General features: G+C 44.8%; 1 protein-coding gene across 7 annotated transcripts in view; it reads right to left on the bottom strand.

Moving 5' to 3' along the window:
• APLP2 (amyloid beta precursor like protein 2) overlaps window positions 1-21,093 on the bottom strand; it is a 62,207-nt gene that overhangs the window by 14,480 nt on the left and 26,634 nt on the right. For 4 of the 7 annotated variants that reach the window (XM_083162870.1, XM_083162872.1, XM_083162871.1 and 1 more), the window contains exons 2-7: window positions 7,767-7,940; window positions 7,339-7,468; window positions 6,091-6,203; window positions 3,486-3,691; window positions 3,054-3,265; window positions 1,158-1,325 (exon numbers count right to left, since the gene is read on the bottom strand). In XM_083162870.1, the coding sequence (XP_083018996.1) occupies window positions 1,158-1,325; window positions 3,054-3,265; window positions 3,486-3,691; window positions 6,091-6,203; window positions 7,339-7,468; window positions 7,767-7,940 (1,003 nt within the window). The remainder of the gene's footprint in view (window positions 1-1,157; window positions 1,326-3,053; window positions 3,266-3,485; window positions 3,692-6,090; window positions 6,204-7,338; window positions 7,469-7,766; window positions 7,941-21,093) is intronic. The other 3 variants (XM_083162874.1, XM_083162876.1, XM_083162875.1) reach the window with 1 other exon arrangement.

Raw genomic sequence — 21,093 nt, 5'->3', positions numbered from 1 at the left:
TATGTACTAATAGGCAGCTAACACTCTCTGGTACTCTGTAAGCAGACCGAGCATGGCTTATGAAGTGCTGTGAAATGTGGTTAAGTGCATGTAGGCAATCTATGAAATCAACAGGCTGCAGTAAGATGCCAGGAAAGAGGTGTCCCATAAGCGGATTCTACGCCCGTGTTACCGATGTGACCCAGGGGTTCCAGGCGCAGCTAGAACAGATCTGTAACCTCATTTATAGGACTTCCTTTCAAGAAGCCAAAGCTAAAAGCACCCTTCGCCTGAATGCGATTTATGACAGCTCTACCCATTGTAATCACCAGTTATTCACAACCCACTTACTACTTATATAGTTGGATGATTCAGTAAGTGACTGCCAGTCAGCAACAATAACTGCATCACTGAGGCACCAGGAACTCTGTGCCTCCTCAAAGATCTTACCTCTGAAAACACTATGGCTAAAGTACAAACTTAATGGCCCGATCCGACCAATAGCATTTTCCAAATAAGAGTTTTAACCTCTTCATCAACCTTCATGACTTCTGGCCAGGGATCAGCAGCGGAGTGCTCAGAGTCAGGACACCATGTGCTCATACACCACCCTCTACATCAATGAACATCCCCCTCCCCATGACGCAATTTGTAGATTGCTGAATGGCGGCGTGCATCTCTAGCACGGTCTTCAGCAGTAAGACGTAAGGAAAAGTCTCTATGTTGCAGTCCACGCCGGCTTTCCCGTCCCAGCCAGGAGACATTGAGCAGTATATATGTATATTTAATAGTCAGAGATCAGAATGGTTTAGCGGAGAGCAGGCACGCATACTTGTAGACGAGAAGAAAGCAATTTGCTGGATTGTGCGGAGATTAGGTTGCGGACAGACACGGTGCTGGGAAGCGAGAGACACAGGAGGAACAGACGCAGCAACATCAAAGACTCTGCAGACATGATGTTAGAGACTTTAACCCTTTACATCCATTCACAAAAAGGGAAGCACTCCTGGGGTTGGCTCATACACCATTCTGGCTAAAGGATGGTCCTAATGCAGCAGTTTTAGTGCTTGGAACGGTTAGGAGAAGCGTCTCTGAGATGGAAAAGGTTAAACAGATAGCGCTGCACCAGAATTAGCGTGGTGAGCCCGAGGAAAGCTGCCGACGAGCAGCAGACTTACTGGTCACTTTGCAAACCGCCATGCAATACTCCTCAGACTCAAAATTGTTCCTGTTCCCTCCACAGCCGCCGTATACAAATTGGACACACTTTTTCTGGTGGGCGTTGAAGTACCAGCGTGGAAACATGGCACGGCAGGGGCCAGTAACAGACTCTTCAGAGCAGACAGCTGTGAGATGGGTTACAAACAGCATGAAGTGAGGAACCAGGGGGGAGACATTAAATCGTGTCTTTGCCCCACATTTACTTATCTCACAGCACTCGCTGGTCTTACACCATATTATCATGTACTTTATGTATCTGCGTGCTGTTCCCCGATGTGCATATGGCTGCTAGCGGGCACAGAATAACTGTGCTCTTACCAGTCTTCCCTACATATACACAGAGCCTTGGTTTACTGGTACTGGAGCAACAAGCTCACATTCTAAAATGCCATGAAATAACCTAGTTTGGGGGGTGGCATAGACCACCCCCCCCTAAAAAAAAAGGTATGTCAACCTTATGCATCGACCATAGCCTGTTGCTTGCGTCAACCTTTTGACCATATGTTAGTTGAACCATCCGGATCGGATGTCTGCCAACCATCCGGATACCGTATTGGAAGGCCATCAACCAAAACTACACCAATTTATATCTTTTTGCTTATTACCAGATATATCCCAACCAGACCTCTTCGCTCCTCACCAGATCTACGTCTCTAATCCACACGCATTCCTTACTCACATGCACGACTCTCTTCGGGCTGCACCCACTCTGTGGAATCCCCTCCCATGCACAATAAGAGACTACTCCAGTCTCCAAAGGGTTCCCTGAGAACGAATCGCTTCAGGCAGCCTATCACATTTCAAAATCGCTCACTCAACCATCATAAGATTTCCTATCCTATTTTATCCCCACTGTACTGGCCAAACATATCTTTGCTTTCTTACTATTTTCTTAATTCTGACCCTGGTTAATCATTGCTGTGATGAGATATCAAGCAGCCCACTTAGAACCCTTACAATCCGGTGGACATCTATGGCATAGATAGCACCTACCCTTATGTATTAATGCCTATTTGCCTGTAGATTGTAAGCAGGGCCTTCCTACCTCTATTACTATTTGTTATATTACCCAGATGTATTTTAGGTGTGTGTCCAATTGTAAAGTGCAATGGAATTTGCTGCTCTATATAAGACACACAAAGAAATATATATAAATAATAATAATAATAATGTTCCTAAGAAAGCAATGAGGTCCTATGGATTTCTTATTGGGAAGAAACTGTAAAATAAAGATGTCTAAAACATTTGACATCGTTCCATAAAGTAAAAAAAAAAAAAAAACTGCCCAAGTGCCGGCACAACTAGACTGCAGGTTTAAAGATCTGTCTAAAGGTCCCTGTCTCACCCCCTCCTCAAATGCAAGATTCATGTCACATTACAGAAGGGGTTTATAGTCGTCGTCCCCCCAACGGACACTTGGGACCCCCAAACCATAAATGACTCGTCAGAAAAGATAGTTTCTATAATGTTCCACTGATGCCCAGACACTCCCGCGGGCAATGTATATCCATGCCGAGAATAGCAACAAAGCCTAGAACATTTGAAGACCCTCATTATGATTTAATGAGCTCTTATGAAGTGATGCACACGGTGGTGATAACGGACTGCCTAACCCGGAGTGAACTTTGTAAACAGAAAATGAACGGAGTAACACTAGAAGGGGACTTGGCTGTCAGCTTCCCGATAGGAAGATATAGGAGACACTGCGGGTTGCTGGGTCAGAGGCTACCCGCTCGCCCTGATTACATATAAAGGCTTACAGTCAATGTGGCGGATGAGTGCCATACGGCAAGAAGCCGACAATGAAGAGTAAATGAGTAAAACACATGGTAATACAAAAGGTCAGCAGTCACCTTTTACATCTGTCATTATTTCCTTCCCAGATAGTGTATGTCCATTCACCACCTCGGTGGGGTTCTCTTCGTTGTAGTCTTCCTCATCCTTGTAATTGTCGTAATAGTAATCTCTGTCTTCGACCACATCGTCTTCATCTTCCACCTCTTCCTCCTCATCCTCCGCCGCTGCCGCCGTGAAGTCCTCCACATCTGCCTCTGTTGGGAACTCTCTGAGAAAGGGAGAAAAAAAAAAAAGAAAAACATTTAGCAAGATAGGGGATGGGGAATATTGATAACAAAGAATAATAATGACAAGGCGGCGTAATACATGTGGTCCTACAAGAATATCTCCATCTACATACAGCCAGACGTAGCTGCTAGTTCCATTTAACGTCTGTCTTCAAGGATGTTACTAGTTGTGGAAGGTAAGTGTTACAACAGGCCACCAACCTTTTGTAAGAGTCATAATCATCTTCCTCCTGCTCATCGTCGTCCTCATCATCATCATCACCATCCTCATCTACCTCCTTGGAGAGTGGTTCCTCTACCTTCTTGGCCTGGGGGCAGCAGACGTATTCCGTACCGCGGAATTGATCAATGGCGCATGGAAGCAGCATGCCGTAACTGTGGAGGACCATGACCTCTGTCATACAGGCCTGGAGAGGTCACAACAAAAATTCAATGAGTGGGGTTGGTTAGGATTTATGTATTAAACTAGAATCATTAACAGGATTGTTATATCAAAGTAGAGATGTCCCTCAACTAATTGACGCTAAACTTCTTACACAACCCAACATAACCCTCCACATCCCCAGTAGAATGTGCTATGCTCCCCAAATTTCCAATTCATTTAATACAGTATAACAAGGGAATTAATAGTTTATACACCAGGTAACTGCAGAGCATATTGTGCAGAGTGAAGCAGGAGTCATGGTGGGTGGTCTTTGGAAGACAAGAAACCTATTACTGAAGTAATGTTAGGACTAATCACATTTCTGTTAGAGGTCCCAATAGATCGCCCAATCATTTGAGTAGCCAACATTGAACGTTGGTGTGTCGGCAGGTATGTACTCCCAATACGTTGTCATCATTCACAGACAGATCATGTTGGTCCTGCAACACAGCCAACAACCAATGTATCTGCAAACTGCAACCAGTTGTGATGCCAAGCACAACACATCGGGTCAATGACAGATGATAATCCTAGGGTGTCACCCGGTTTAAGAGCAAATTGTTGGACAAACAAAAAAAGGTATAAATTCACCAAAAATATTAATTACAAAATGGAAGCAGTGAGCCTGTAACATCCCACATCTTTGTCAAGTATTACAAGTTTTATAGGTTGCTGCCCTCTTCTTCACGTACAGAAACGAGTCAAAGAAAGTCACAGAGCCGTGAGTGGTTGCATTTGGTTTGCTCCACAATTTGTCTCCGATACCTTCTACCAAGATGTAACCAGCTCTACAAAGTCTCTACACTAGAGACATTGTTTTTTTACTTTCAAATAAATTGTTTAGGCAAGGTAAGACCAAAAATTTGTCAAAGCACCAGGACACAGTTACAGAAATGAATCATTTGCCGTAATATAGAAAGATCAGCATTCCACTTATATGTAGACCCGTGAGCTATAAAAGAAAGTGTAACTCCACTAACTAAGAATTGTTATGTATTAAAAGTACCTATACCCATGGAAACAAGAAAGGGTAATCTAATAACAAAATGAATGTCAATAAGTGTGATGTACCGAAAGCGGCATCTATCCCCATGACAACACGGTTTGTCCATCTATGCAGTGTATGTCACCTAAACACGCAGTCTGAGATATATTATCCAGGAAACAGAAATTGACTGACACACTCAACCGCGTATCCGGAGTATGTTTAATGTTACCCGGCTTCCGGTCACGTGAGCGGACATGAAAAATGCAGTCTGGAACACAAGCCAAACTTCCGGGTCACATGAGTGAGTTAGAATACCCGGTACTTCCGGTTTTCCAGCGGACAATGAAAACTTCTAAAGGATAGGGAATGGAATAACATCCCTAGAAATGAATGAAGTGGAGACCCAAAAGGGGGGCCGGAGAGGTCTGCTCAGCACAGTGTAAATAATTTAATATGATACTGCACACTGCTCTAGGTCATGTGACATAAATAAGGTCATGTGACCAAGTGTAAAGTGTATCAAATCCAATTCAAACACCTTATATGCATATAATTTTAATGTTTTAGGTCTGCCTTCTATTTTTTAATAAAATGATGTTTTGTGCAAATTGATTTTATGTTAGAATGAAAAAATGTCCACAGCGTGCAGGTTAAACCGCTGACAGCTGTACCAATTAGCGGCCATATTGGCCTGGGTATAAATATAGGGATACAACCAAGGGAGCAATTACCTTTGAAACAAGTCAGGCACAGGCACCCCACCTACTATCCTCCCACCTTGTGTATTACAAATATTGGATTCCTGAACCAGGACTTTGATACCCACCGCAAGCATAAGCTGCTGTGCACTAATCGTCTTTGATTAGTGCACAGCAGCTGATGCTTGCGGTGGGTACCGTCGGCACCACACCAAGGGACCAGCCATTTCATCTGCAAACCAGCGCAGGACTTTTCCCTCCAATAGTGAGTGGTTCACAGAATTGTCCATACAAATGGTGTACTTAGTCCTTCAATTGGAACAGGATCCTTAATAAAGGAACTTTTTCCAGGGGTGCCCACACCAGTATCCAGACATGATATCAATGCAATATATTTCCACTACCCGTTCTTTTAATTGTCATTTATATTGTGTATAATTATGTTCAGTGATATATTAAATGTATCAATGTTTATAAACTAATAATCCAGCACACTGTGTAGTAATTGGTTAATTTCCTCAGAGTGCAGCTTTCTTCTCTTTTTATTGCATGTGGTCTTTTTGGGAATTGACAACCCCCCTACCCAGCTGCTGCTTTATTTGAGTAAGGAGCCCAAGGGGTAGCGCCCGTTAAACTGTCCTAGTGACCGTATACCCCCCCCCCCTTTTCTTTACAGTGATGAATCTAGTAGGTTACCTCTCGAGCTACGTTCTGCCAGTGCTGGTGGCTCTCGCACACATCCATCCGTTCCTTGTGGAAGAACTTGCATTTCTCGGGCACCAGAAGTACATCACTGACAAAGTCTCCCACTACAGAAACAAAGTGGTCATCAAAGTCAGTCAATAAAAAAAGAAAATAAAATAAAAGCACGACAATTAAAATAAAGGTTACTAGATTGTCTCCAGCCTGGACAAAGAAAGCCTAGGAATCAGAGTGACTTTTCAGAGGCTATAATGTGGTATAGCGGCCCGACAGTCAGGATTCCAATGGTCAGTATACAGACATCGGAATCCCAACCGCCGGTACTCCGACATGCGGGCTTGTAGCGCTTGCCACATGGGAGAATAGACCCCTATGAAGCATAATAGACCCTGTAAGTTGGGATCCCGAATGTCGGGCATTCAACAGTCAGGATTCTTATGTCTGTATATTGACCGTTGGAACTTCGTCTGTTGGGAGGTCACCCGGCACCCGTGGTAATAGTGTCTACCAAATCTCATGGAATATTACCAACATTACCAATAAAATCTCAGCGTGCGACCGCAAAATTAAACGGTAGCCCAGATGTTCTGGTATTAACAGGGTATCCCTTAACACATGGACTTATAATTCCGGAAATAAATATTTCCGCGTTTAGACCGCACAAAAACTCGCCTGAAAATACCATTTAGAGAAGGCTAGCTTTAGGTCTACATGTAAGAAACATAGGATGCTTCTTTGTCCACAGCGATAAAAGGATGCTTGTACTGAACTAATGCATCCCGGAGGAGTGCAGAAAAGATCCTTTCTGTGGACTGTAAATTACACCGGGAGACAAGCGGAAAACACCAATCAATAAATCACTAGCAGGGATGGCTTCTCGGATGCAATAGCTGTGACCTTGATGGTTCAATAAGCCGTGCTCATGAGGCGGCCACAAATTCTGGTGCGTTTGATCCTCCGCCTCTATTGATTATAAAAAAAGGTATATAAATTTCCCATGGAAATGTGCCCATGGCACCGTGTTATCAATAGGAACTCAGTGTAGGAAAACATGATTAACTGTGACCTGGATCGCCTCTGGAGAAGTAACCAGAAGACTGATGGTCAGCCCCATTTCTTGAGGGGTTCCATGTAAAGAAATTTCCAACCTTGCATGCAAAGCTACTAGCATAATAATAATAATAATCTGATTTTATGGTATTTTGTAGGCTACAAGCCATCAAATCAATGGAAGATATTTACTTAGGCAATTGTAGGGCAGGACGATATGACTGTGCCCTTTGCAGTTCTTCTTGCCCTTCTTACACCAGTTATCGATGCTGACAGGCTGGTTGGCTTCTACCACATTGGTGATCTGTAAGTCTGGGTAGACCTGTATAACAAAGGAGAGGAGCGAGAGATGAGTGAAGACCGACAGCTACATTTATCTGCCCCCCCCCCCCCCCCCCTCCAAATCTACTGAGCAGAACGTTTACATGATACATTTCATGGATCGTTCATGTAACACGAGACAGCAGCCTCACCATTACAGGACAAGCAGGGAAACAATGCTAGGAGACCCAGGAGAAACTTGCATTAGGGAATACATCCATCCAATGTACAATTACACAACAGCCCCCACATGAAAAAAAAAAAAAAAAACACCCCCCCAATAACTTTATTCCACTCACCTCCTGGCAATACTGCAGGACCTCCTCCTTAGTCTGAAAACAGCTCTTGCTCCCCGAAGGATCAGGCTCCCACTTGCCAGTCTGAACGTTTATGTGCATGTTTAGCTTTCCGCAGAACATTGCCACTTGTGGCTCGGAAACTGCAAATCCTACGGCAGCATTTGCCGCCAGGGCCTGTAGGAAGAAAAGTAATATTTACTAAGGTATTCTACTACAAACATCACATCGGCAACTGCTTTTAACAGTCAACAGAAAAAAAATGGTGGAAATACGCAATCCTAATGTGTACAACCACATATATGTTCCAAACCAGGTATTGCCCTATTTCATAGTCAAGTTACAGATGTGCCCACATACATTTGGCCTCCTTTTTCGTTAAACAGTCACCCCCAGAGGACTTCATCCAAGAACCTAATTTGCAGACTTGTATGACTCGGTAGCACCAGTCTTTTTTAAACTTCTGTTAAAATGCTTCTTATTTTTAAAACTGAGCAAATAGGACACACAAGCAGCTTCTGCTGATTAAAAGGTCATGCCTATATTTAGTGTGTGACTGGCACTTTATCTGCACATGAAATGCTAGGATACAGTGTTTTCCTGGGAAACACTAACATGTTGTTTTTTAAGCGGTTACAGCGAGTTACACACTGAATATAGGCCTGCTGCATTACCTTTTTAAATCAGCAGAAGCTGCTTGTGTGTGTTATTCACTCCGTTTACACAGAAAAATAAAACCGGAAAAAAGCGAGAGACTGGTACCACAGAGTCACACAGGCTCATGCATTCGGTATTACGCAACTTATGTCCACATACATTGATCCTCAATGTGATATATCTGTATACCCAGTGGTAATCCCTCCCTGTCTACTGACCGTTTAGCTTTGTATTTTAAAGACCAGCGTAACGATACAAGACAAATTGAAGTGGTTTATAAAAATATGTATCTTTTTCAAAAACTTAAGTGGTTTATCTAAAAAATCAGGATAGCAACCACGAACAGACAGCGGCCAACACTTGGGCCATGTAGTACATCACACAGGGCAAAGAGGTGTTCACTCTGCTTTTAGCAAAAATATGGTTTTACATCTGAACGCCCCGAGTGGAAACCAACATTTTATTTTCTTCTTTTAACAGCTCATGACCTAAATTGTAGACTTTCCCCGTGCGTGTTGGCATTCAGAGCACATGCTTGGTAAGCCGACTCACGTGTGTGGAACAGTGTAACACTAATCCCCAACTCACAGGGATAGAGTGCAGCAGAAGGCTATCTGGTCATCAGCAGCAGAAAATGCAACATTCTTTCACCACTTGCCCGATTACATATATCGCCATACTTCCTGTGCTAGCGCTAATGCACCCAGTCACAGGCCAACCAGTAGGGGCACTGTGATGGGCATTTAGAAGGGGGTTGTGGGAAATGGCACTGAAGCGATGGAAGCATGACACACTGTTAAAAAGCAAATTAATGTGAACAACAGATCAGCGGTTTTGTCGCCGATGTAACATTATGGAAGATGCACAAGTGGCACTTTTATTACACCAGCTAGTAGAACAAGGGGAAGGGAGATGTTGGGAATATTTTGAAGTTATCGGGAGAACACAAAAATAAAAATAACGTCCAGTGATCATTCGTTCTGTCCAGCATGGACGCCCCAGTAAGTCTAGTGCCTACCCCCCATTGGCTCGCTCCACTTCCAATAGGAGCCCAGGAGGATGTTAAAGTACTAAGAAAAAGTCCCGAAAAATAAAAATAGTGAAAAACCCATGACGTCCATTCCAGGTGTCTAACTTCTGTCAATGCCAACCAAGTGTAGCTGAACTATTGACCCATCATCGAGATCCATATTTCCCTATGGATCACCGATCCATTCAAAAAGAAGCTGGAGACATTGTTCTCTGCGGCCACAGATACAACACGATGCAGCATTTTATTATAATCAGTGAAAGCAACAGCCCCAATAGCTTGAATTTCCCATAAACAAATCCTGCGGTAGGGCGGTACCTTCCATTAAGCACAAGCATGACGGCGGAATCATTTTACTCAGGTAGAAAGCAGCCTCCTCCCCCCCTCCGGGGACAGACTGTCAGAAAACAAAGGCTGTAAGGACAGGATGGGCCGGGATGTTTGTTTTAGTTGCTGCCTGGCTTTCACCCAAGCCTCCAGGGACGGAGCGATTCCAAAACAAACATTCAGCCTGCAGTGAAGCTAGTACCCCTGACAAGATGGCTGTGTTTACCACACGTGTTGCAGAGGAGAGTGGCCAAACCATGAATGTCCAAATCCACGAGATAGCAGCGACGGTTCTAATAATGAGGACTGACCCCCGGGCGTTGTAGAGAAGGCAGGGAATGTGGAAAGATATAGGACCTAAAATAATCTATCACACACACCTGAAAGAAAAACAAAAGCGCGGATCGGGCTTGTAGTCACCGCTCATGGCGCAGGCTGAACATAAGTGGTAATGCATAAGTCAGCCACCTTCTAACACTTCTAATTTGGAGGCAGAACATTGTTAAAAATAAACCGCCTGAGTTGTGGATCCAGTCACCATCCCAGCTCCGTGCCATCGCTGCGCAGGTAGAAACATGGCTGGAATGTCAGGGTCTAAAGACCAAAATAAATGTAGCCAGGGGATCAGACTAAAGGGAAGAGGAGAAACCCCCCCTGAGACCAGGAATCCTCCTGACTTATCAATGCTCCCTTTGTTTCTTGCTCAGGCAAAAACGCTGCAATAAAGTCTGGTGACTGAACCACTGCACATTCCAAAAGGAAGGGAAAAAAAAACAAAAAAAAGGTAATTACACTGGTTCTGCCCAGAGCCTAGGCCAGGTCTGCACCGCCCCTTATGGCTATGTGCTATGGAAGTCACAAACCCTGTGCGTCAGACTGGCAATGTGTAACCGTACTATACACCATCTTACGGCGTGCCAGGTCCCAGGATAGGGAGCAGAGGCTGCTGGGTACGGTTATGGTATAAATCATAGACTGACTCATGATAGACAGTCATATGGTCGACAGGGTCAAACTGTCGACATGAGTTTTTAATGTTTTAATGGGTGTCTTTGTCAACATAGGTCGAAATGGACACTGTCTAAGTGTACCGCGCCCCCTCGCATGGCTCATTGTGCTCGCCACGCTTCGCTTCGAGCAGGGTGCCTTGCTGCACCCGGAACACTATTTTATTCTCCCTTCACGACGTAATGGATAGGGCATGAAATACCGCCTGACGGCATACGTAGGCTGACAACGTAGTAAAAAAAAAAAATTGCATGTCGACCTTTTGATTACAAAAATCTAGCCATAAATGTTTATGGGATGGGTGTCACCTCAGGGGATGCATTACCAAGGTTTGGACTCAATACTGAATACAAACAATTATACTCAGCACGCTGGGAAAATGCAGCACGTGTGTTCAAAAGAGATTTTGCTACTTCACAAGCATCAGAAGGGGGTCTTCATCTCCTCCAGCATTTAGAGCAGGCATGTCCAACCTGCGGCCCTCCAGATGTGCTAAAACTACACATCCCAGCATGCATTGCCATCATTCTAGCATTCCCTAATAGCCAAATTGTGGCAAGGCATGCTGGGATGTGTAGTTTTAGCACATCTGGAGGGCCGCAGGTTGGACATGCCTGATTTAGAGTGTAAGCTATTGTACAGTAAAACGTGCACACGCACACACACACACTAAATACAACATGAAAACTTCTCTGTACCAGGTGTATATAACTTTTAGAACAAAGCCAGGTACTTGTGTATTATCACGGCGCCCGATTTTATCTAAATCGTATACTATATCGCATACGATTTCCATGCTATTCCATCCTTGCACACCCCCACTATCCAAGTCAGCCCAAAGTGTGGTGAGCGGACGCGGTACGCGTCCTCCCGACCTGTTCATACCCCACTATCCACGTCGTTGTGGAGTTGATTTTATAAAGAGTGGTGAGCGCCCCGCGAGGGGACCCAGAAACCGATCCCGAATTGTGGCGAGCGCAGCGGGGGGACACTGATTGCTTGGCGTGTATTCCGCATCCGCTCGCCACGCTTCGGTGGCTCGCCCCGCTTTATAAAATAGACTCCACGCCAACGTGGATAGTGGGGGTATGAACAGGTCGGGAGGACACGTACCGCGTCCGCTCCCCATGCTCTGGGCTAACTTGGATAGTGGTGGTGTGCAAGGATGAAATAGCATGGAAATCGCGGAAAATCGGGCAAAAAAAAAAAATTGCATCCGATTTGCGGCCGATTTCGCAGGCGCCGTGATAATACACAAGTACCCAAAGCCAATAGGCTATTGCACAGCCCTTCACAGAAGGCATTTTATCTAAAGTCCCTGACCTGCAGTATAAGATGTATTTTCGTGTTTACTTTTCTGATGCAACATCTGGAAAGGATACAAGGAGAGACTGGCAGACCATGAAAATTCGTTATCACCTGCACAATGAGCAGGAAGGATTCTGTATTAATTATACAGATCACTTTGTACTAGTCTGAACACGACAGAGCCACAAGCCAAGGAGCCCCCCCAAGGACAGAAGCATCAAGTCATGTTAGCATCAAGTGTAGAGACCCATCATTTCTGCCTGAAAGAAGATGGACCCTGCTCACTGACCAAACCAGAGGAGAAGTCTTTTACATGCCTTAGGTCGACACAAGCATTGGGTTGACATGATTTTTTTCACCTTTTTTTAGCCATTTGCCGACAGGCGGTATTTCATGCCCTACCATCCACTTTGACGTGGTGGGAGAATAGAATAGTGCACTCGGCACCGTGCCCAAAGCATAGCAAGTGCATCGAGCCATGCGAGGGGACGCTGTACACTTAGTGTCCATGTTGGCTATGTCGACATTTGGGACAAAAAAAAAAACACACACATGTGAAAAACTCATGTCGACCTTTTGACTGTCAACTTTCCCATTGTCAAACTAATGCTTGTGTCGACATTTCCAACTCTGTTGACCTTACCTGTGTCAACACATTTCAGGTGTCAACCTAATGCATGTGGACCTAAATTGGGTCAACCCAATGACCCATATTCACACGCGGTACCGAGAATAACCAAAAAAGGACACCAGACTAACCAGGGTGACACCCCACCCCTCCCCCGCAGGGACCGCCAGTAATCAGCATTCTGCGGTGCCAGCTCCTAGCTGGGTTTAGGAAATCCTGGCAGATTGATTCCAGCTGTGAAGGGCAGTAATTATCAGCTCTTCAACAGATTACACGGCTTTTTCTTCAGATAAATACAAATAAGAGACGCGACATGTTGTATAAAACACAGCAAAATAAGCTCACGCTGTATATAAACCAAATCTTACATGACCGATAGACACAGGGCACAGTCTGAGGTGCCATAGAGACACAGGGCACAGTCTGAGGTGCCATAGAGACACAGGGCACAGTCTGAGGTGCCATATAGACACAGGGCACAGTCTGAGGTGCCATATAGACACAGGGCACAGTCTGAGGTGCCATATAGACACAGGGCACAGTCTGAGGTGCCATATAGACACAGGGCACAGTCTGAGGTGCCATATAGACACAGGGCACAGTCTGAGGTGCCATATAGACACAGGGCACAGTCTGAGGTGCCATATAGACACAGGGCACAGTCTGAGGTGCCATATAGACACAGGGCACAGTCTGAGGTGCCATATAGACACAGGGCACAGTCTGAGGTGCCATATAGACACAGGGCACAGTCTGAGGTGCCATATAGACACAGGGCACAGTCTGAGGTGCCATATAGACACAGGGCACAGTCTGAGGTGCCATATAGACACAGGGCACAGTCTGAGGTGCCATATAGACACAGGGCACAGACTTAGGTGCCATAAAGACACAGGGCACAGTCTGAGGTGCCATATAGACACAGGGTACAGTCTGAGGTGCCATAAAGACAATCCTTAGCTGCCAATTTAGAATATAAACCAGCCACAAAAAATACATATATAAAAAACAAAACCAGGTAAACTACTCTGCAGTATGAGAACGTGTCTCCACAAGTGCCCCTGGTCGAAGAGGAGAATTCCGCTGCACAGGTGCAAACAGACCCTTCAGATAACTTGTATATACATACAGAGAATGATCTAGAATGCCAGACTTGGTGGTTTCCAGTACACGTCACCCATGGGTGTGGGTGGAAAAAGGTCAATAGGCCGACACCAAAAAGGTCAACATGCAATAATTCGGCATTGCCAAAAGGTCAACTTGCAGAAGGTAAAAAGGTCACCACATGAAAAAGTCGACATGAGTTTCACAGGTTTTAGCGTCAATGTCAACATGGAGTCACAATTAGAGTACTGCGTTCTCTCGCTAGTGTTCATTATATCACCCTGATTCAAAAGGAGGAACTGTGCATGCTTCAAAAGAAAGAGGCATGGTGCCTTGCATGGCACACTTTACGGTTCCCGTTCAAAGCCCATGTGGATCGGAAAGAATAGAAGAGTCCAAAAAATTCATCAAAAATTGTAAGAAAAAAACTCAAGTTGACCTTTTGTCATAATGCTGACATTGAGTTTAAGTTCATGGGCCAACACAATACCCGGCCTATCAATCCCCTAACAGTCACAGTAGGGCACATCAGTAAGCCATCTTGTGGGTACGCTACAGTGGCTGCGTTGTCAGATGCACAATCACCACCAGAGGCCATTCGCGTAGACCGATACTGCACCTGACATAAGGCCAGTGTAAAGTGTTCATGGTGCACAGAGATGCAGAAAGCGGGTGCCCCACTGGTTTACAATCCAGGAGCAATGAAGGCCATGCTACCCCTTCAAATGTAATTTTTTTTTTTTCCTAAGGTCGCTGATCTCAGAAATTGCTCCCATTCATTACCCCTCCATTCTGCATTACTATGAGCTAATGAAGGATAATGGAAGTCTGACAGGTAGAGAAGACGCAGAGGGAGGGGCTGCCTGGATCCTGGCCTTTAGTTGATTTGTTATGGCTGCTGTGAATGGGACACAAATTTCATGGCTCTTCGGAAGATTTAATTAGGAAGATGAGCATCTAAATTTCCCCAGCCAGATCCTGCCACACTCGGAGCACAAACTCCTAATCACTTTGAGCAACATACTGCCCAAAACACAATTCTGCACTTGTCTATCTTCACCATGAACAACTCGCACAGCTAGAAAGCTGGATCCAGAGAGGCGACAACACAATCACTGGGTGCATTGTGAGTTCTGTGCATTTCTATGCAATACTGGCTCATGCACACCTATGCAGCCCTTCTAACTTTTGACTGTCTGTAAATACCCTGTTTGTTGTATCACTGTCTCCTTTGTAAAGTGCAACGGAATATACTGCGTTATATAAGAAACTGTTAAATAAATAAATGGAGATGAATCATTTTATTTATAAGGCGCCACAAGTGTTTTGCAGCGCCGTACAAAGGAATACAGGTAGACAAAACTTGGCATAACATTGAATAAATAACAAAAGTAGAGTACAAATAAAAAGCGCACAGTTCAATAAACATTACAGCTTAAATATAAGTAGTAAGGACTCAATAAACATACAACTAGAGGCTTGAGGCCAATGATGGAGATGAGTATGCAGCCAAAGATGATCACTGAGTGTTTGAGTATAGGAGAGCTGTGAGTGAAATGTGAAGAGAAGAGGGCTTTGACAACAGGAGGGAAGAGGGCCCTGCTCGGAGGAGCTTACAATCTAGTAGGAAGGGGAGACAGACAGATTACAAGAGGTGCAAGCAAGTGGGTGGTGGCTAGATAGAAAGATGTAAACAGGCAAGGGGTCGGAGAATCAACTAGCCTGCAGAAAACCAAAGGCACCCGGCTTATCCAGATATCATTGCTATACAAGTCTGCCTCTGGCTTCCGCAGCTGCAACTTCCATAAGAATGCCAGTTTTACTTCAGATGAGAACCTGAAGCCGGTCCTAGATTTGTAGGAAAGTGGGAGCATGGTCTCCCGGCGTAAAGAGACTGCCATACACACAGCATGGAGAACACAGAAGAGTGTGGAAACCAAGGCTTCAATAGAGCGAGTGGGTCCAATTTATTTAACAATACAACAAAAAGGCTACAGTCACAGAGCCAAAACCAGGACATGGGTTAAACATTCCCACATTCTCCTGTTATGGGTTTTGGTGATATTATCCATCAACAGCCAATAGGAGCACACTTCATAATGGACTCCCTAATGTATACCAAAAAAATTCTGCAGGTACCTTGAACAGCCCCTAGGTGTTTACCCCATAGTTCACATCACAACCTTGTACAGCGCACAGCTAGTGAATACATAAATAAGTGCTACTTCATACAAATGCCCAGGTGCTGCACCCCATAATCATCTATATGACCTCATCCCAAGTGATGGACCCTTACTGCCTTGTGATTCCCAAGATGGTGCACACAACAATCTTATCAACCAGTCTGTATAGATACCAGGTGGTGCTCTCATAATCCGCAGTATTACCTTATATAGACCTCTATGCAGTGTACTTCTAATCCTCTGTGCTACATCGTATATTACCAAGGTGGTGCACTACTATTCCTCGTGCTACCTCGCATAGCTCCAAGGTGGTCCACTACTAATACTCTATTCAACCTCGCATAGCTCCAAGGCGGAGTACTACTATTCCTCTGTGCTACCTCGCATAGCTCCAAGGTGGTGCACTACTAATTCTCTGTGCTACCTGTTGTAGAGCCTCAGGTGTACTACCTCATGTAGATCTCCATACTCCCCTGCACCACTTGATATTGCTCCCAAGGTGGTGCCCCCTAAATTTGCTACCTTCTACCCATGAGCTGCATTTTTCTTAAAACCTGGACTTGCTCCTAGAAAATCTTGCTACTGATTTCCGCAATATGCTCCCAGCCTTGCTTTAGACAAGACATTAGCCAGAATAGCGCCTATACAGAAACAACTAGCAGATGACTGTAAACCCAAAAACAATTGCCATCAGTGAAAGGGACATTCGCCATCTCGCTCACAGCCTCAAGCGGGCGACGTCTGGTGAAAAGCCAATACAAAGGCCACATCACTGGCTCCTCTGACAAGATGTCGCTGCTCTACGTCAGTCAGTGCCGCTAAGGTGTTATAGTGGATAGGTTTCATGCACTTGAGTGGCAAAGTGCTATAGCACTACTGAGTGTGGGCTCATCAGGTCAGGGTGGCTGACAACATTTCAAATTATGATCTAGTACATGATCTGACATTAAGGCACCGGGGTATATCGCTGGGCAAGAAGGTAATCAGAGCAGGCCACATTCATGACAGACGGAGGCTGCCGTGAAGACCACACAGGCTGGGGGGAGCACCTACAAGCGTGGCCAGAATGATGCATCTGGCCCAGGAGCTAATAAGCATTCAGATCATGCTCCCCGCACATCAACACCAAGGGCAGCGGCAAGGACTCTGCCGGGCCTGGGAGAGAAGAGATTTAGAGCTAGATTTGTTCTTTAGCATTTGAAGGGTAGTATCCAAACTCTGACAAGGAAAAAACCCCCGGGGTTTCTTCTGATCAAAAGGAGCGGACCTTTCCGAAGGCCGCAGGTTTAACTCTTCACGCCGCCTTTAATTGTAGGAAGGAAATGCTCTGCAATCTCCGCATACAAAAATAGCCACCAGCATCTCCTGCCCCTAGAGGGGACCTTGTTGTCTTATAACCACCCCTCTGGCATTCACTGTCCCAGGAAGCAGGACCATGTTCTCTCCTCAGCTGCCTGACTGCACAGAGCTGCTCATCCATCATGGTGACACCACTCAACGTGTGTAAGTGCCCAGCATAGGCCTCTGATACACATATAGACTTCGGCGTGCCCTTAACAGTGCATTTTAGGTCGGTAATCAGGATCCAGGCACTAGGGGGTTAAATGCCAGCCTCTGGCTCGCCACAGAGCTTAGGGGGCCAGAGTCACCGGGTCCAAGACCTCCCTTAGATAGCTTTACAAAGGGCAGGTGTCAATGTAATGCAAAACTGCAGGTTCCGAACAGACAGACTGTCATTACACTGTGGATGCATATAGAATAAAGGTCATATCATCAATGCAACTACAAAACTGCAAATACAAGTAGGCAAAAAATCCTGCACTGCAGGTAGGAGGATAAAAACCTCTGTCGCAGCATCACAGATCATGGGCTTCAGGATCCTGTACAAAACGCACACACACCCGCAACCCACAACTCAAGCACAGACATGGCCTCTACACGAGACACAAAGGGCGTCAGCTGCACTTCAGCACCCTACGGCTGTACTGTACTACGAGGTACACGGCTGTGTAATGTGCCTGTGTTGGTTCAGGGTGTAAATGATCAGTGAAGACAAAAGCCTACTCAGCAATCAGACGCTGCACCAGAGGGCAGGGGCAGCTCAGATGAGTCTATTTCAGCAGATTTACATTTAACATCAGGAAGGACTACGCTGGTGATATAGAAATATAAAGCTAATGCAGCACTGTAGGAACCTATAGATGTTTATATTTGTACAGCGGAACAAGGCGGATACATAATGCGATGAGTTCACAGAATACGGAACCATACCCTTTAGCCAGATAGAATGTTGCAAGGTGGAACCGTTCTGCAAGCAACAGATGCTTGCTCATGAGCCACCAAGTCCAGTATAATTATTTGCTGAAAGTGCGACTTAGTCGCAATAGTAGACTGTGCTGAATAATGTGATATTACACTAATATTGTGACGTAGACATATCTGAAGCTACAAGTCTCCCCAGATTTCCCTTGAACTCTCCCAGATATCTGATCTGCCCCTGGGCTAATATTCCACTCTATTCAAGTCAGATACATCTGATCAGACCTATAAACCAGACAGCTTCAGATCAGATGGATCTTTGGTGCAGCACCAAGATTTTTATGTCAGATGGATCTGAGACTCAGCTACACATCTGATCTGAGGGAGCTCAGATTTGGCCTTTTTTCATCAGATCCATCTGAAGGTGTGTACACACATACAGATTTTTCTGTCTGATCTATCTGGTGGGAACAAAAATCTGGAAATGTAGGGGAGCAAATGACAATCAAAAATTGTTCCCAAACGCTTGAAAACAGACAGTGATCAGTCAGAAAAATTGTTTAAATCATTCTGATATAACAAATTTATCTAAGCATATATTTTTTTCTGTTTTCCCGCATTTGGGTGGAAATTTTTTATGGTCATATGCTCCCAAACATTTCCAGGTTTTTGTTCCCACCAGATAGATCATATAGAAAAAAAAAAACTGTACGTGTACACGTACAGGTTGAGTATCCCTTATCCAAAATGCTCGGGACCAGGAGAATTTTGGATAACGGATTATTCCGTATTTCGGAATATTTTAATATTTCAATGATGTATTTTGAAGTATCTCGCATTTATGCTGTATAAACACATAATATACACACAAATATATTTTATTACCACATAAAATACACAAATATATTTTAATTGTTCAAAAAACAAGGTTTCAAAACGTGAAACAAAATGTGTGTACTATCTCAGCACTGAATTTGAATGCCAAGCAATCATTTACTTGTACATATATAGTGCCAGTTACATATCATGTCCTCAGTAGTGCTGTTACAAATGTCCCCAGTGAGTTTTTAGCAAAAAAAAAAATTTTTTTCACTTTCTGGAATGTCCGTATTTCGGAATAATTTGGATAACGGATATTCGGATACGGGATACTCGACCTGTACCTTGAATCTGATGAAATCCAATTGTCCTAAGGACAAGTCAGACCCAATTCTCCTGCGATGGTGCCCTCTCCCTGGGAGGCTCACATACAATTTGGCACTTAAGTGCCATTTTTGACATGTTATTAATGATTAATCGCATGCAAAACTGGAGAGCTGAAGGGCGGTGAGGAGCAGCGGGGCAGGCAGCAGGTGCAGCGGCGGTGAGGAGCAGCGGGGTGGGCAGCGGCGGTGAGGATTCTGAGCAGTGGGGCTAGGGGCAGTGATCAGTGCAGCGGCCAGGCAGGGCGGCTATTAGAATTTTGAAATAATCTCACATGGCTGGTTCCCCTCTGATTGGCTGAGAGAGAAAGCACGCTCAGACAATCAACTGCCTTCCCTTTAGAGGCCGGCCAGTCATTTAACACATTATTTTAAAATGCTAATAGCCGCTGCTGCCGAAGGTCGGACGTCATCTTACATGCTGTACGTCCAACCTCCTGTTCCGGTCCGATGCACGGTCCCGTGCGCATCGGATCAAATGTCACACATGCGATTTTGGGCTGATTTCACACCCAAAGTGCCGAAATTGGGTGAAATCTGCCCAAAATAGTGTATGGGCACCTTAAGTCTGTACACGAAGAAGAACAGAACTTGTATTGGACAAAAGCTGTGGCTGCCACATTGTAGCATTTAGTGTACAGACTAAGAGACTCAGTTGCACACAGATATACAGGTGTCAAATAAACATAGTCTGTCTCTGTGTGTCCTAGTCAATTTGCGAAGATATCCTCTCAGTTCTCTAGGTAGTGAAGTTGGATACACTCTATGGCCCCATATATATTGTTACGAAGGATACCCATGATTGTGGACAGATGGTATAAGCTAGGGATGGTAATCTGTAACGGTGAGGCATCCACCAATGTAATGGCTTCAAGTCGTAGCATCGAAACCATCCAATGGTACAACCATCAATATATAGTGCACGCATGCACACATTAGCTGAGCTGCAGATATAACTTCCAGGTGTCTGCAGTTGCATAGAAGCACAGGAAAGCTGAATCCGAGGGCTGGCTACTTTAAGATACCTGCAATTTGATGGAAAAGTGCAGATGTTTGTGCTGTTATAGGATAGTTTTTGTGTTGTCAGTTGCACAGCGTGCACGCAATGACCAATCAGTAGTGACTGCTCCAGGAGAGTGGCTGTAGCACAGTCCAAAATTCATATAGGGGAGTCACACCTACATCCACAGTCAGTTTGGAATGGCAGTTGGTAGCAATGGGTGCCGCTCTCCTATTTGAATTTTGAACTGTGCTGTAGCCCCTACCCTCTAAATCTGCCACTGCTGATTAGCTATGGCAGACGTAGCGAGAAAGTGAGAGGTAGTGACTGTTCATGGGAAGTAATAGGCGATGACTGCAAATAGAGACTAGGCCAGGACTAGTGGTCCCTACTGCTTCCACCCCATGATCTGTAGCCCAGTAGACTAAATCTTACACTCTAGGACACTGATCATCATCATCATCATCATCATCATCTGAACTGGTCCAAATGACCGTGGCTTTTATAGTCAGACGCTCCAACATAGCCCACTCAGTGGGGTGCTATAATCCTAGCCATATAGATAAACAAGACAAATACAGAACAACTGTATATGGAATGAAAATCATTCCCTTTATAGGTTTC

Source organism: Crinia signifera, chromosome 19 (assembly GCF_055691185.1).
Source record: "Crinia signifera chromosome 19, ASM5569118v1, whole genome shotgun sequence".
Classification (NCBI taxonomy): domain Eukaryota; kingdom Metazoa; phylum Chordata; class Amphibia; order Anura; family Myobatrachidae; genus Crinia; species Crinia signifera.
The sequence above is the reverse complement of the archived record's forward strand: the minus strand, read 5'-3'. Positions and strand labels throughout refer to the sequence as shown.